General features: G+C 48.7%; 1 protein-coding gene across 1 annotated transcript; it reads right to left on the bottom strand.

Annotated features, from left to right (window-relative positions):
* Positions 1–3,580: 3,580 nt before the first annotated feature.
* Positions 3,581–4,326, bottom strand: LOC104829547 (suppressor of cytokine signaling 1-like). The gene has a single exon (XM_010564280.1). It carries the CDS (start codon positions 4,262–4,264, stop codon positions 3,581–3,583), a length of 684 nt encoding a protein of 227 aa, XP_010562582.1. The 5' UTR covers positions 4,265–4,326.
* Positions 4,327–17,664: the final 13,338 nt, after the last annotated feature.

The following is a 17,664-nucleotide window of genomic DNA, read 5'->3' as shown; positions in this document are numbered from 1 at the left end:
ATCCTGGCCGCAAACAGGACTCTTCTGCAGCCCCCAGCCATACAACTCAAGATGCTCATTTTCTGCCAAATGAGAACAGTTCACAGCCAGGTCAGAGCAATCCGGTTGGAAAGCTCTTCCCTCAGTGAGCTATAACCGTGGCCATAAAACAGAAGCATTCCTGTGCTCTGTTATAAACGTGGAAGAAATTAGCCTGCTCCTTGCCCCCCCTCCCTGGTTTCTGAAGGGAAGGTGGGAAGGCAGCCAAGGCGCCTCGGCGACAACACCCGCAAGGAAGAAAAGGATTGAGGGGACAGGCAGGGTGCCTGGGGCAGCAGACCCAGTCCCACTCCTCCCGCAGCAGGCAGAGAGGGAGGGCAGCTGTGTGGCTGACCCCATCGAGGCAGGGGCTTCACCCAAGAGCCAGGAAACAGTCCCAAAACACAGGTGCCCGGGGCCACCCGAGATGCCAACAGGGGCTGGCAGGGCAGGTGTAGGAGCTACAGTAGACTTGCACTCTGCCAGAGCTCTGCACAAAGAGCACTGAGGGTGAACAATGGGATGGTGTCCCACACCAGGCCAAATCCATGGCAGGCAGCAGCACCCAGAGCATGTGTGTGGCCTGGGAATGCTCCATGCAGCACGGGAGGTTTTCCCTCTACCAGCACACCACACCACTATCCTGGTGCAGCACCCCAGCAGCACACTCCCGGTGCAGAGTCCACCCCCCCTCTGCCCCACCACCTCCTCCATGGCCAGTCCCACCTCCCTGCCCTATCAAAATGCAGGACCACAGAACTATTCACAGGGGAAGAGACCCCAGGAGGTCCCTGTTAATCCAACCCGGGGCTCACACCAGGGCCAGCTCTGAGATACACCAGGTTGCTCTAGGCTTGACTCAGCTGGGTCTTGAAAACTTCCAAGCATGGAGACCACAAAACCTCTCCAGGCAATCCACCTCCCATCCAGACTACCCTCATGGGAAAAAGGGTGTCCTCATAGCCAGCCTGGACTTGTTTCCCCTATGTCCACTGTGTCTCATTCTCCTGCTGTATAGCACTGTAGCGAGCCTGGCTCCTTGCTAACCTCCTCATAGGTACAGGCAAGCTGCTGTTAGGTCCCTCCGAGCTATCTCCTCTCCAGGCTGAGCATGCCCAGCTTCCTCAGCCTCTCCTTGCAAGGCAAGTGCTCCAGCCCCCTGAGCTTCTTTGGGTCATCCCCCATCCCAACCTCACTCCAATTTATTACATTTTTGTTGCACCAGGGAGCCCAAAACTGGATGCAATATTCTAACTGGGGTCTAAGAAATGGTGAGTACAGGGAGGTAATCATTCTTTTCATCTGCTGATGGTGCTCCTGTTAATGCAGCCCAGGATGCTGCTGGCCTTTGCTGCCAGGCAGCCTGCAGGATTCAGCTTCGCTGTCTGCCAAGACCCCCTGGTCCTTGCATGGGTTACAATACCTGGACAGGGCTGCTTCAGGAGGTGGAGATACCAATAACCCTGAGTGACAGGTATGTGTTTGAGCAGGGGATGCACAGTACTATTCTCCCAGGGTGGGTTGAACCCCAGCCCCCCTCATGACACTGCGTGGGGTAAGCAGGGCACCCCAGCCCTCACCCAGGGCATCACAGCCTGACTCGGGCATCTGAGGGCTCCAATTCACCACCTCTAATGGGCCCAGTGACCATGACAGATGCAATTACCTGCTTAGCTTTTTGCCCTGGCCCTGCATGAGATTACAGCTCCGGCAGCAAGCAACACCATACCCACATCAGCCACCATGGTGCACGCAAACCCTGGGATAGCGAACAATCCCAGCTCACGCTTTTGCACTGGGCTGAGAGCTGCAGCAGCTGCAGGGCCACCGAGCTGCCCCTGGCCTCCCAGAGAGCAAGAGAAGCAGCCTGCAAGAAGATGGCCACTTCTCTGGCATTTATTTAACTACCTTGGTTCATAAGCCAATGCCCCGAGATAGGAGGCCAGGCACCTTGCCATCAGCAGAGCAACAGAGCCCTCCAGAGAATAATTCAGAGTGTTGAAGTTAGGCTCCTGTAATTAATCACACCCCGTATCTCTCTCTGTGCTGATCGCATGCTTTGGTTCCTCAGATAAGATACCTGAACCCAAAAGAGCAAATCAGAGTAATGTCTCCCCATGTTTGCCTTTTTTCCCTTGTACAGGTCTGAAGGGGAAAGTCAGCGTGAGCTCAGCAGGCTGCCTGCCTGGCTATGGATGCTTGGTAGCACACAAAACAGTTTGGCTCAAATTTTACAGTATCTGAATTTCTCCTTTCACATAGCTGTTTTCAGTCACTTATTTCAAAGTGCCTGCACCCCTGAAATGAACCATAACCCTATTTAAGTCAACTCTGTTCCTCTCATTTGTACTTATCCTCACCAGCTCAAGTTCACTGATGCTGTGCCCTATTCTAGGATCTTGAATTACTCATGTTTCTTTCAAACACTCAGTACAAATTTTAAGGTACTAAAAATACTGCTGAAAATCTCACCCTTAAGTTTTTAGGAAGTATCTTCTGTTTAGAAAATTCTTTACTTGATTACACTCTAAGATGAATTAAGTTTATTGTTCCCAGCTAGTACCATTCACTTATGTTCTGCTTTTGGTCTTTATAAGAAATGCACTTGTTTGGTTTCAGTTTGATTGCTGTGTCTTGCCACTAAACAAACCGGGTTTGCAACACTGCAAGGGAATGAAAATATTGTCATGTACTCATTGACTTTTAAAAATAAGTATAAAACCACATTTATTAAAATTTTTAAAAGTCATATAATAGAAGATTCTTTGCCTTTTTGGAGGCAAAACTGAAACGTCTTTTTATGCTCTGTAGGTGGCAGCAGCATACTATCAGATGAGCATAAGAAAGGGCGCTGGATCCCATCTCTTCAGACCCAACTCTCCAGACCAGGGTTACCTCTACAGGAATACCATGCCCTTAGTATAACGTAACTCATCTGCACTCCCAAAAATCTGTTTAAATAAAGCAATCCCAAAGCCAATGAAGCTGCACGTATTATACATGGCTGCAACGCGTTCCCTCTAGTGCAAACGCTGGCCTCTGAAATGGCACGCATTGCATTCGCATTGCAAGGAGCAAAACGTGCTCTCACTCCACCACGGCTATGTGGGTATCTGGTCAGGACAGGGGTCACGCTCACCGATGCCCAAGCTGCACTGCTGTGGGACTGGACTCAGCTGCACCACTTCATGAGGGCAGATTTGTAGCAGAAACGAGCTTCAGCATTTTGGGGTAGAGGAAAACACAGGGCTGACCTGGGAGGACAGGCAACTTGCCTTCTTCTCAAGCTTATAAATTATAAATGGCGCACAGAGCAGGACTTGGCGGGGGGGGAGCGCATCTCTGCTCTTCAGATTTGGCTTTACCTCAGACATCTCTGGGGAAGGCCACACATGCTGTGCAGGTACAAGGACAGAGCTGTCACAGCCAGCGGGTTCAAGCCCTGGTCCCCCTGCCCTCCCCTTCCTCTCCCAGCAACCGCTCCAGCCCCACTGGTGTGGTGTGCATCCCACCAGCACAGCCACATAACAGGCACCTCCCTTCGTCTCCCATGCACATGGCATCATCTCCCAGCCCAGGACAGAGAGGGGTTGGGGACGACACTCCCCTCTGACCCTCCCCTTCCACCCGGGGCTGAGACCACCTCCTCCCTTGGGCACATCCCCAAGGAGCCCCCCAGCCTTGCTCCATCCCCTGTCACGGCACCAGTGGGCAGGCTCCGGCAGCACAGTTCTCGTAGCGTGGGCACTGCCCGGCGGCTCCGACACAGGGGCTCAGAGAAAACCAGGGGGGTTCCCCCCATCTCATCAAAGTGCAAGGGGTTGTTCCGGGTCCCCGCCACCACCAGCTCCAGCAGCTGGACCACACAGTCTGAAAACCAGTTCTTCAGGCGGAAATAGCCCTCCTGGAAAGAGATTCGGAGGCTGACGGGCCCTGTTGGCATCCGCACGCTCAGGCTGAACAAGCAGTTCCCCTGCGAGCTGTCCCGCACCAAGTAGGTGCCGACAGGCTCCCGCTGGAGCTTGGCGTGAGCCTCCCCCACAGACAAGGGGCCCCAGTAGAAGTCGCTGGCCTGGAGGATATTGAGGGATCGCTCCAGGACCTCCCACTCGCAGCTGCGAAACATCCGGAAACGATCGGGCAAGCTGGGCGGTGCAGGGCTGGGGAGAATGCTCTGATGCTGCCTTTGCGGACGAGAAACAGTGGTGTGTGTGTTGTGCAGATCATCTGGCCTCCCTCTGATCATCTCTCAAAGAGCCCATGGATCCTGGGAAGATGCTGCCTTTACCATGCTTCCTCCTTTGCATCCAGCCTGCAGGACAGAAAGAAAGTGAGGCAAACCCAGTACCTTCCTCTAACTGGGCAAGTGAAGACACTTCACAAGGGACAAAGACCAGCAAGAGTACCAAAGAGGGTACATCAAGGAGCTACTGTATATCACCAACTCCCAGCTGCAGTAACAACTAAGGATATACATGCATGAAGGGCTCCAGCTGGGTCCCCACCAATGCAAGGTAGCACCTTACAGAGCTCTGCATCCACTGGGATTCCATGATTCACAGCCAGGGGCTCCCCAGCACACCCTTCAGCAGGCTGGTTTGAACCTAGCAGATCTTGGTATTTCAAGGTTTCCCTCTGTTGGATGTTTAGGGGCTTCTCAGAGTGGCCTTCAAACTGGCAAGGGGAAATGACACCCCAAATCAGAAGGGAAAAACTTGCTAAAGCAGGAAAGTATTGCTTACTTTGTCATTCAATGAAAGGTAGAAAGGTTTCCTCACGCCTCTCCAACCGTTTCTCTGACAAAAGGACAGACAACAGGACTTAGAAGAAGCAGAACATGGGAATAAGCCCTTCCCACCAAACACCATGAACCACTCTCTCATCCCAGGACATGCCTGTTTCACTATGTCAGGAGAAAGCAAAGGTGTCGGATCAAGACCCCTTCAAGCAATGTTAAACCATCAACTTGAGGGCTGGGACTGCCATGAATGAGACCACTTAACACTGGTACCAGACACTGCTGATGTCCGAGGAACAGTTCTGTTCAAGCCCTTCCAGCCCCTTAACTTCTGTTTCTGCTGGAGGGACATCTCCCTCCATCAGCAGACAATGCTGCCGTCTCCCAGTCACCATCCTCTGCTCATGCGCTGCGTTCAAAGTGCCATCCCTTACTGTCATGACCCTGCTCATCCCCTGCACCTCATGTTATCACCAGGCTGTCTGTTTTCAGCCATCCAAGTCATTTCAATTATATACAAAAATACATATTCTGCATGTGTGTGTGTATATATACACATAAACATAAAAACCACAGCCCCAAGCCAGACGCTCATTCTGTGTGAGAAGCTGAGCTGTTACATACCACTTCCCCAGGCCTGACAAGTCAGTAGCTCACTGCCAAACCCTGCCCTCGGTCCCTCGACATACTCCATTAACCCAGTGACACTCATTGACAGCACAGCTGTGCTTGGAGCAGAACAGGCTGCTGACACGCAGCCTGCAGCAGAGGAAGAGACACGCTTCTCTGTCTCCAACAGTCCCCCCCACCACAGACTCACGGGAGCATCGGGGCTCATAGCAGGCAGGCAGCCCCCCAGGGAATGTGCAAGGACCTGTGGAGGGCTTGTTCTGGAGAGAATGCTTTAGGTTAGGCTTAGTTCCTTGCAAGATACCCCTTATCTCGCACCCTTTCCCAGCTATTCAAAACCCACATGCTCCTTTCGGTGCTCGTGCCAGCCAGATGGCCATGCAGAGCCCACTTTGCACCCGGGGAGTAGACACGGAGCAGCAGGGCCAAACGTCTTTCCCTCACACAGGCACGGTGGTTTTGGAAAGGAGGCATCTGCCCGGCAATGCCTTGCCTACAGTCATCTTTTCTCTCCTAACATCTCTTAATACTTAAGCAGTAATACCAATAATGTAGTTGTCAGGCACATCACCATACATGGAGCTATAAACACCCTTTCCAAGAGCAGCCTGGGAAGTTTCTCCAGTTTCCAGCCCTGTGATTTGCAGTCCACAAGCCACTAACGTCCCTGATACCGCTCCGAACGGTGCCGATCCTGCCCTTTAGCTACATGTCACTGCGGGAGGGAAATTCCACACTTACAGAAAGGTGGGAGGGGTAGGAAGGAGTTAATCAAGTTGGGTTTTTTCTTTTCCATTTAAAAAAAAAAAAGGCAGCAGTTGAAAGCTGCTTAGATGGTTCAGCAAGTCAGAATAAATCTTAGGGGAAGTTGATTTACTGAGCAGAATGCAAGTAAACACAGTCACCACGTGCAGCGACTAGGGCCATCTATCACCACCGAAAACTCAGCGCTGTAGGTGCCACAAGAAGTTGCAGCATCTCTGTCCCTTTCCTTCTCCTCTCTGCTGGGCAAGGAAGCTATAAAGCCCTCTGACATTAGCTACTACAGAAAAAGGTCATAATCCTGCCAAATGCCCCCAGGGCTACAGTTATAGCCTTGAGGGTAGCGCAAAGGAGCCTTGCTCCCACCAGCAGCCACTCTTCCCAAACAGCAACTTCTCTTGGGTCCCAACGGAAATTTTGCCGATCTCATGGGTCTAGGTTGGAAAATTAATTCAAGCAGGAAAACAGAAGCAGGCAGCTGTCTTTCATTTCCAGGGTAGTTTTAAAAATAACAAACAAATAGATAATTTGTTTAAGGCTGCAGATGCCATCCGACAGAAAAAAAACAAACTTGTTTGTCCCAGTTTTCAACCTTGAGTCATTCTCCCAAGTCCTTTAAGAAAAATCCACTACTACTAGAAGTCTGACTGACTAAGAATGGAGACTGTGTCATTGTTTCGAATTCAAAGTAAATGCAAAAATAGCACCCTCACAATTTGTTCACTCGGTTTGAAATCTACATATGGGTCAGAGCCTCAGACAGCGTGAATTTGTTTAGCTTCAGTGACCCATTTCCAACAGATGACTGCCTGGCCTGCAGCACAGTGTTAGTTACATTAATATTAGCTCTAGAAGTGCTTCCTGATACTACCTTTAAGGTTCACTTTTAGTGGGTCAACAGGTCCTATGTGTACATGGCCTCCCACGTCAAGAAGAATGAGCAGACTCTCAGGATTAGGAATAAACCAGCCTGGGGTGTAATGGAATACACATGCACAATTAGTTCTGCTTCTGATTTGCCACACCGCAATTTGCTTTCCCTCCCCCTGCTCCAAAAAAGCCCAAAAAACCCCAACATCCAAACATGTTACTACCTCCCTACTGCAAGACAGTCAGAACAAAAAGCAGCATACAGAACAGTCAAGCCAAAGCAGCATACCCTAAAAAGCTGGCGTCCCACTAATTAAAAGGCTATATAAGTTTCCCCAGACCTTCTGATTTACTGCAAGTTCAAGAGCTTTTCAAAATAAGTGCTCTTGACGCAGGGCATCCTGCCTTCCTCCTCGCTCACTACCCAGGCAAAGCAGCATATTTCATATAAGGAGACAATTCTAGTAACTAGGGGACTGTACGCAGCCTCTGGTGTTAGCCAAGCCAGCCCTGCACCCTAGGGCTTGACAAATCTGGCATGTTCAACAGCAGCTTTAAGTACTCAGCTATGATGCGTCCTTGCACTCTTCCTCCAGGACACTTGAAAGAGCTTACCTCTTTATATTTACCACCCATAGGGATGAGTTTCTGGATGTCAGGCCTGGAAGTGGTCCAAACTCAAGAGCTTCAATGCGGCACTTCCCAGTTTTTGCAAAGCTTTACTGAAGAGCAGATCCATCCTTTGAGAAGAAAGAGAAGTCCATCAAACAGGTGACTAAGCTCATTAGTTCACCATAATGTGGATCTAAAATACAACAAATCTGGGGACAGGTTGGCTGTCTCAACCTCTTTGACCTGTATTATTGTAGAAGCATGTATACAGCACATCAGATAATGACAGAGACAACAGATTATTGCTGCTGTTATTATTATTATTGCTACTTACAAAGCCATGAGCTGATTAGGTCCCAACAGCTCACAGACGGCCTAAGGACAAATGCAAAGACCATAAAGTTGCCATCACCTTCTGGAAGTGGGAACCATAAACCCCAAAGGTTAAGAGATAACAGTAACAGGAATAAGCTTAAGGATTCAGAACAGCAAACTCAAACTTGTGCTCGATGCAACACACAACATTTAGAGGATCTTAACTGAAAACTCGTACGTAGCCATTCACTGCTGAGTTATTCAAATAGCGACCCAGTCTGTTCTGGCCTGCACTCTTCTGCCCCGTTTCCCCGGCTCTCAAGGCTTTTCTTTCTCACCTTGTGGATGGAAAACTAAACCCGCTGACCCACTGGAGCAGCAGACCACCACATGTGCAATTGTGGTCTGTCAGTGGATCCATCAGCAAGCTGAAAAAAAGAACCCAGCTTTCCGCATGCCTTTCAGAGGCGGTCCCTGTAAGGCTGCACTTATACCTACGCTCCATTACTTAACATCACTTCTCTGCATCCCCCCCAGTGGAGCCCAGACCAGCCACACACCCCACAAGCCACGTCGACTTGCAGCTAGCAGAACTGCACGTCTATCTCATTACTACATTACCCACTCCATTCAGCTTCAACATCTCTCAGTTATCAATCCCACAGTTCCCAGAGCAGTAGATGGAGGCTGGGATAATCTGGAAAAGCTCTCCCTCATGTACCCTGCAAACCCTTGCAGCAGCATCCCCATTCCAGGCAGCAGAGCTTGAGCAGACATCTCTTGCTTGCACGTCTGCATCCCACAGAAATGCACTGCCTGCTGATTTGTGGCTGGAGAGAATGTTTCAAAGGAAAGCTCAAGCAAACAGCTGGAAGAAACCTCCTTGGTAAGAGCCAAGCATGCAGCCCTGCATTTTAATGGTGGGCCAGCCTGGTTCCTGTGGCCGCCACCATCTGCCACACACTGGTGCTGGTTTAAACCATGCCGTCACCACCACAGTGCGTGGCCACACCAATGTCCCTCGTCACAAGCACCCTACCACGGCCAAGGTAACCAAGGCTGATCCAGAAAGGGCTTGTGGAGCGGGAAGAGAAAGGCAGGGGACATGCAGACAGACGTGTGCCAAAGAGCAGAGAGGGAGCTGTGGTTAGGCAAGGAATGTGGCGCAACTCAGCTAAGAGGACCAATGTTAATCACAGCCAATTTCTCCAGCACAAAGCAGGCCTAGGAGACATTGCAGTTCCTTCTATCTTTTACACATGGCTATAAACAGTCTGATGCAAGGCTGCCATTATGACTGACACGTGAGGGAATATGTGGAAAAAAGAAAAAAAACCCACACCACACATACCTACCCCAAACCAAAACTGCGTTTCCCTATACAACCAGCATTCAAGGATGCAATATTTAGTAAAATAAAATAAACTGAGGCAGCACACACACTGTTACAGTTCCTGCTTCCATGCAGTAAAGACACTGAGCAGGAAGATCCTGGATGCAGGTTCTGGGGAACAGCTGCTGGACACCTTGCAAGAGGATTGATCTTATCAAACCCGTCCCAACATTTTGGGGTTGGAGAACATACTTCAAAACCCACAAATAACTTCCCATGGATCTGATATTTAGGTTTTGTACTTCTTACCATGTTTTTCTATGACGTGTTTTCTGCATTAACATGACACTTTGCTGATACAGGCTAAAAGGATTTTACCCCAAGAAAACCCACAAGACAGTGTGATGGGCACCGACTATTCTTCAAGACAAGAAAGTCTGCAAGCAAGTTTGATTTCTGCATAACATGCTTCAAAAAAAAAAAGAAAAAAAAAAAGGAAAGTGGCAGCTCACAGGGGAAGCTAATTGCTTTTGCTGGACTAACCAAAAGAGCTGGAAGAAAGACCGCATTTTCAGAGTCCTTTCCTCACACCTTGGAAATACTATGCACATTCAAAACAACTACTTCCAAATGAAACAGCCCATTCTTCATAGAAATAGCCCAGTATGAAACTGTAATCCTGACATTTCTGAATAACAGAGAAGCCACATCACTTCCCTGAACTCAAAGGCTGCCGTGCAGTAGCTGCCAGCAACTACAGTTTGTCCCACAGCAAGTAAAACTACCAAAACTACCAATTGACTTCTGGCAAGGAACAGCTTCTATTGGAGACTGAATTCTGGCTCAAGAGCCTGAATTATTTTTCCCCTTCTGTAACTGCGGCAAAGAGAATTAAAAAAAAAAAAAAAGTTGGAAAAAGGTAATCAGGATGCGTTACTGCTAAGTTTCAAAGCTGCAGCGGAGGCTATCCTGCCATGGCTAAAGGGAAGAGAGTTGTTGTTGCTTACCTCTGGCCAACACAACAGTGTTTTTTGGTAAGCAAGGGAAGCCTCGCTCCCGACCATTGCAGTTTCATAGCGAGCAGCCATCCCTGCGAATGTCAGTGCAGCAGAGCTATGGAAACTCTCAGCCTCATGCTCGGCCGGTGAATACAGCCCCTGTGTGGCTGCCTTGCCTTCCCTCCCTCCCCGCTGCCTGCTGGGTGGGGAAGCAGCCCTCTGGGAAGGTGGCCAGGGCTCTCCCCAGTTTCGATGCAGAAATGAGGAGATGGGGATAGGGCACAACAAGGAGAAAGCAAGAGGCCAAGACAGCACAGGTCCCTCATGGCTCCCTTTTGGAAATGCTCTCTCCCATGTGCCTGCCAAGAGGGGGATGAGTGGCAATGGGGCAGCGATTCCCGGGGCTGTGTCCTCACCCTCTGCTGGGGGCAGAGCTCTGCATCCACCAGCCACGGCTCCTCAGCCTTGCCAGCTCCCCCCATCCCTAGACCAGCAGCACAGGTATGTTTCCTCCGTTCTAGCCTCTCAGCTAAATTGACTTTTTTCAGTTGTTCCAGCACCCCGTTTCAGGAAACAAGTAAATCCTGAGAAGCAAAGGCCATCAGCGGTCCCTGTGATGGCCGTGTCCTCTTATCAAAACCATCGCATTTAGCAGGAAAGAAATTCAAAGAAGCAGCTAACTCTAAGAAATGAGCAGTGTCTGCAGCTAAAACTGGTTCAGTATCATGATCAGAACTAGGATTTTAGAGAAGAGTCCCAGGCACTTAACCGATGCAAGCCAGAGCACAGAGGCACAGGAGAGAGATCCTCCCTTGGCTCTTAAAAAGGACCAGCTTCAGAAGATGCGAGGGGTTATTAAGCAGTACTAGTTACCTTGCCTTCAGAGGAAGGAGTGAGGGTCAGAAAGCACAAACACACCACAACTCTAAGTTTTATAATGGGGGATTTCCAACACACAAAATAAAGAAACTAGTCCTGAGAGTCAAAAGTGAAAAGAAAGAAAAAATTAAGTCATGAGAGGTTATTTAGGAAATCTTAAAGTGACAGAGTGTGCAGACCTCCCAGAAATGATGGAGCAGAGATGCTGCCTAAGAGGACAGGCTCAGGGGACAACACAGGTCACACCGCAAGTATCAGCTGTAGGTATGACAGCTTGCAAGGACCTCTGCCATGGATCAGAGGCACCAAATACACACACTACAAATCCACAGTCCCTGCCCAAATCTCTCTACAACCTCAACAATCCTTCAGAAGATGAAAAGCTAACTCTGCTGGAGCTGATATAAAGGAATATAAATTACTGATGGTAGGGAACAAATTTAAATGAGGATGGCTGTCATGAAACTGGGACAGTAGGTGGCCAAGATAAACAAAACAAAACAAAAACCAGAACACAAATGGCATTTTCAGTTTATCAAAAACAGAAAACCTCTGGGGGAATCATTTAGCTGACTGAGATACCAGCAAGTAGGGATGAGGACACTGCAGAAAAGCTACATAAGCAGGCAGCTGCTGGGACATGCCTTGCACTCTCCCAAAGCCTCCATGTCAGAAGCAAGTCAAAAAGCAAGACGCAGTGCATGAGGTAAAGAGCCAGCAGCACCCCAGGGCCTGTAAAGTAGATAGAAGACAAGGAGCAGTCACACCCTGGGGTGATGGGAGGTGGAAGAGGGGTGTCCTGAGGAAACCAAGGCATTTCAGCCCCTGCACATCCCATCACCTCTCTGCCACCCTTCCAGCCACTACATCTTTCTCCCAGATTGACCCAGCCCACTTTGAAGAGCATCCCTCTCCGTGACAGGTTGGTGGGTACAAGTAGCCCAGCTCACGTGCAAGTGGCTCCCTTCCCCATGCAAATACACACATCAACCCAGGTCCCTTTCTAGAAATCTTCTCCCCTCATCTGCAAGCTGCCATTGCCCACACCACCTCAAACAAAGAGGTTTAACCTTGCCCCCCAGCAAGCAGCTTCCAGCCTCACGGTACTTAAATCTAGGCAGCCAGCTGGAAAAGCAGCTAGCCCTGCATCACCTTCCCAGGGGCAACCAGTGACAAAATCATTTCACTCTCTGCAGGCCAGAGAAGTCAGAGGTCACTCAAAATTCTGCAGGCTGGCAAGCACCAGCAGGTCAGGCAAGACTCTGTCCTGACAGATGCAAGTGGACACAGACTTGTAGGAAAACAAACTGGGTCTGTATTTTGAAGAGCAATAAATTAAGTTGCACAGCCAATGAATGAGCAGAGCAACTGTGCTGAGAGTTTAAGGAAAGCTCTAGCTCTGAATGCAAAAGCGGTCATTAAAAACCAAGAAGTAAGCACAAACGTGAGGTTGCAAATGGATGGGTGGGAACGTAACAGTAATGTCATCACCTGAGATAATATATTCAGTTCCAGTCACCTTAACTAAAAACAGACAGAGCTGAAACAAAGGGGATGGGCCTAAAGATGGGTGATAAGAAGTCACATGTAAGTGTTCAGACAGAGAAAGACGAGAAACTTCATGCTCAGTTTAGAGAGCAGATAGATACAAGGGGATGCAAGAGAAAGATACAGTACAATCAGGCCGTTCTTTTTATGCTCTTTCATAAAACTAGAAGAGAGGAAGTTCAAAGGTGACTGAGATTGAAAAGTAACTAATTTTAAAACTCATAAAAGGAAAAACTCCCATCACATAGACATTAAAATGCTGCTGCTGGGGAAAGTGAGAGAGTTGATCTGAGGAGTCTCATTTCTCTTCTTTCTCAAAGGTCTCTGCTTTGTCTCTGTGAAGTACTCACCACCCTATGCTTTAGCAGACGTTAGGCAGAGGGATCCAGCAGCAAAGGACTGGGGGTTTTTTGGCATCACCTTTTTAAGCTAAGTCTTAACCATTCAAGCTCTACATAAGACTAAGGGGAGCCCAGCACAAGGCATAAACATCCTTTAGTCGTGCAAAACTGAAGAAGTAAACAAAGGTTTATAAAGTCACTACAGGGAATCAACTATGGACCTGCTGCAGAGTAGTTAAAGCAGCTCAGCCTGTTTTTTCCTCATTTTTTAAATGACTAAAAAGAACAGCACCTCCTGCTTTTATCTGCTGACTTGAATATTGGTGTACATACCACACAAATGGGCCATTTCAGTGATTACTGCTAAAGCAGCTCTGAATCAGAAACACTGTAGCAATGAGGTTAGAAAGAAACATTCCCTCTGTCTCAGCGTCCCTTTGAGTGGGGCTCTTAGTCCACTGTGTCACTTAGTTGGGCCTCAGAGGATGAACATAACTTCTAGCAGGAGCAATTCGAGAATGTTTCTCCAGCTCCAGCTTCCCTCCCTCCACATCCCAAAATTTCTCACCAGAAAACAAGCAAGAACTCAAATATGCACGAAGAATTACATGGATTAAGAAAAACATTGCCAGTCTGTCAAAAAACATAATCAAACCATTCCTGCGGGCATCTGTGCTCATCACCATGAGCGTGCTGACCCAAGCAAACCTATGCCGAACCCCCCTCAGCTTTAAGCAAGGCACCATCAGCAAGCCACACAAAAGCCCAGCTACAGAGTTCAGATTGCAGGAACAGGAATGGAGATCTTTGACACTTTCCAGCTGCTAATAGTCACACTTATTTTCTTCCCTGACAGCCTTAGCCTAATTTTCCAAATAAACTCTGCTACCGAGGAAGTGTGAAAGTAGACCCAAGCTGTTTCTGAACTGCAGAATCACACACACACACAAAAACCTCTGTTGGACAAGTCACAATCTGAAGTCAAAATTTTTCTTCAGCATTTGCAGGGGATGACAGGGAGGACAAAACCCCTCTGCTTAGACAAAGGGAACTGAATGCTGACAACCCAATTTTGCCAGCCACAGCTCCCAAAGAGAGCTGATGTAAAGCTAAAGCAGCCTATTTGCAAACTTAATATTCGCACTGTTCAATTCTTTCCCTCGTCCTTCACATGTGTTTGAGACCCAAGCAGAGAGGCACAGAAGCGCATGGGGAGCAGGAAGGGAGAAGGCAGAGAGAATGTGCATTATCAAAATACCTTGAGAGCAGTTCTTGGAAATGTGCAGCCTGCAAGCCTGTATCAGACACTCATTTCCTGTGAAGTGCACACAGGCCTTTTCATTTCTCCACTGAAGAGGACAAAAATAAGGGGGCAGCTCTAAAGTCTCCAAAGACAACATAAAACCAGCATTTAGCAATTTTACTGAAGCTGCATTAACATTTTTATACTATTAAATACCTATCAAACAGAAGCAGAGATTCCCAGAAGTTTAAAAAGTAGGACTTTCTATACCTCTCACTTCTAAATCTTAACTTGAAATCTTGCACTTGGTCGAGGCAGGGGGAAATGCATTTTACTCGAGTCATTTTGACCACTCACTAACACAAAGCCACCAAATCCTGCTACATCAAACACCACTGCACTTTTTCTTTTTTTTTTTTTTAAGGGTCCGAGACTGATTTCAGCAAAATGGTGAGCTAATAAATGCTTTACTGAGGCAGAAGGCGGCAGGATATGCACAAATGCAAACCAGAAGAGCAGGCAGTAGCGAAGTAGATTGACAGGATAGAAGAGGATAGGTTGATGTCATGCCTGCCTTCTGCCTCTATTTACATGTAATCAAGGATCTAATTAATGTAGCATTTAGTTGCATTAAATAAATATATGATGCCTCCTAATGACACACACTCTTAATACCTTTACTCTGTAACAAGATGATCCCTGTATGGCAGACTCAGCTCTTGTACCATCCACATTTGCATTTACAGAAAGAGATGCAGGTGCCCACCTCCCCTGGCTTGCAAGCTTTTGGCAAGTACCGCTAGCTGAGGTCTACAGCGGCCTGGAATAATGGCTCAGGAACACGCCACCTCCCCACAGCTTTTATTAATCTAACCATAGTGTCAACCCAATCCAAATGATGTCATATTTAAATATTGGCACTATCTGTTTATTGCTGACCAAACTAAGATAGAAGAAACCAGGAGAGAGAAGCCTGTGGGTGGTAGGGGGTGACTGGGGTGGCGAGGAGCTGCAGGGAAAGACTTGGAGGAAAGAGCAAAACCCCACTGGGGACGGAGAGAAAGAGGAGCAAGGGAAGAAACATAGCTCCAAAGGCACATTTTCTCCTTTGTTTCTCAGCAATGCAACCACAGTATTAGCAACAGCAACTAAGAATTTACACCACCCAACTCCAGCTCTATCCTTGCACAAACCGACCACCAACTTCACAGAAATCCCAGCTGGATTGAGGGTAAGAGGCACTGGCTACACGTTTGAAGCTGTCATCTGGAAACTGAATTTGGCCCTCTCTGAGCAGACATGGCAGGGACACACACCTGGGAGGATTTGCAGAAGCTCAGCCTTTCCCTGGTGCTCCTCTATGCCTGCTTTTTGGGACACCAGTATAGTTTACCTGTGCCTTCCAATGCAATCTTAAACAAAAGCCTCGTGCTGCCTCTCAACCCCACTACATTTAAGTAAACGATAAGCAAGCCAGGTTATTGAAGGACATATGACATACTGAATGATAACAAGAAGCACAGAAATAACAAAGGCCCAGATCCCAGTCTAGCTCAGGAAAAGATGGGAACCTGTGTGGGAGGTTGGCACCCCAGTAATCCTGCAGGTTTGTGCCCAAGAGCCTTCCACTCTAGAGGGAACAAGAATCCATACTTCAACAACTACGTTTTAAATCACATACCCAGCAGAATCGCTCACGAACACAGAAACAAAGCTTGGCTTCATCTGCAGCAACTGGCTACATCTCGTCGTAACTTGATTCAACCAAGACCAACATTATGTGATAATAGAGCCTCAGTCCCACAAACTTCTGTGCATGTGCATAATTTTTAAGCACATGACCACAGCCCTGCTGTGACTGAACAGGCTATTTGACGTTCACGCAGCATCTGAACTGCAGTCACAATTGTTTGGAGAAAGAAGATATGTCTGCATACCCTCTTAAGGGCACAGTCAACAGGGAATGAAACATGAGGAAACTAGTTATTTCTGAACCCACCCATTTTACAGAGTTGAGTGGTCAACATGTGACTGGGTTTTTCATTTAAGTTCTCTGAGAGCTGCAAGGACTAGAACTAGCAAACGGCACTGTCTGGACCACACAGTCCTAAATAGCAGCTTGCTAACAATACTCATTACCCTCAACTTTCCAGAACAATGGTCAAGCCACATCCCCCTCCTTCACCCATGCAGGGGAAGAAAAAAAACCAGGGACATTAATTTAACATTCTTGAGTTCCTCTCAGTTACCTCCAGGGTTCATCCAGATCCTGTTTCCAAGCTTCTATTGAGCAGGAAGGAATACACACTTAAACTAAATTAAAAAAAAAAAAAAAAAAGGAAAAAAACCCCATCCTATAAGGAACACAAGCTGAGGTTTCAGGTGGTAACTATTCCAAAATTCTCAGTAAAAGCGTGTGTGTTTGTGGGAAAAAGTGAGTAGCTGATCCTACATGGCTGCGAGCACCATGACTCAGATTGCATAAAGGAGGAGGTTTTAGCGATAACCTTTGCCGACGAGGCTTTTCATGTGCGTGCAGCACCGATCTTCTGAGAAAAGGCAGGTGTGAGGCTGCGTTCTGACTATGCCAGGTCTGGAGGACGGTGAGTGCCTCTGCCTTTCAAGGGCAACCCCAATGGGCACGTACACTCCTGCTTCATGGTTACCCCGTTTCCCCGTAACGCCTTCAATTCTGGCAGGCAGGCAGCTAAGACTAAGCGTAACGCTCTGCACACCACTTCTCTAGTGGTTCATGTGAAGGGAAAGAAGCAGCATGAAGACCAAGTTACCCGCTCCCCAGACCCGTGCATCTGCTTCCCTACAGACCCACTTGAGACATTACATAATTTGCAGGTTTCACTTTAAAACAAGCATCTCCCTGCTCTGATGCTGTGGAGAACACCTTGACAACAGGACAAGCCCCAAGCCTCACGGAGCCTCTCAGGCTGCTCCCAGCATGGCACATGGCTCCCTTCAGGGCCGGCAGTGAGTTGCCAGCATCCCAAATCCTCCCCTGACCCTCCTGGGGAAGGCACCCCAAGCCCCAGCACGCTCCCTCTTCCCCAGCCAGCAACAGCCCCGACACCCCCGGAGCCAAAGCAGAGGGGAGGCTGCACTTCCCGGCTCCCGCCCTTGTAAGAAGACAAGGGGGGACCGGAGGATACAGACAGACAACACCAGCCCACCACCCCCCCGCCCAAAAGGCCGTTTTCGGTTAACGCCGCACAACTTACTCTCGGCACCTCCGGGGCCGCGGGCGGGCGGCGCTGCCGCCGGTGCGAGCGAGCGCTCAGTGCCGGGGCGACAGCGGCGCTGCCCGGCCCTGCCCCCGCCGCCGCTCTCCCGCCCCAAAGCGAAACGGAGGCGGCCCCGCTGTC

This window comes from Haliaeetus leucocephalus, unplaced genomic scaffold (assembly GCF_000737465.1).
Source record: "Haliaeetus leucocephalus isolate CR32 unplaced genomic scaffold, Haliaeetus_leucocephalus-4.0 Scaffold0, whole genome shotgun sequence".
NCBI lineage: Eukaryota > Metazoa > Chordata > Aves > Accipitriformes > Accipitridae > Haliaeetus > Haliaeetus leucocephalus.
Note: the sequence above shows the minus strand (reverse complement) of the source record. Positions and strands in the feature narration are given on the sequence as shown.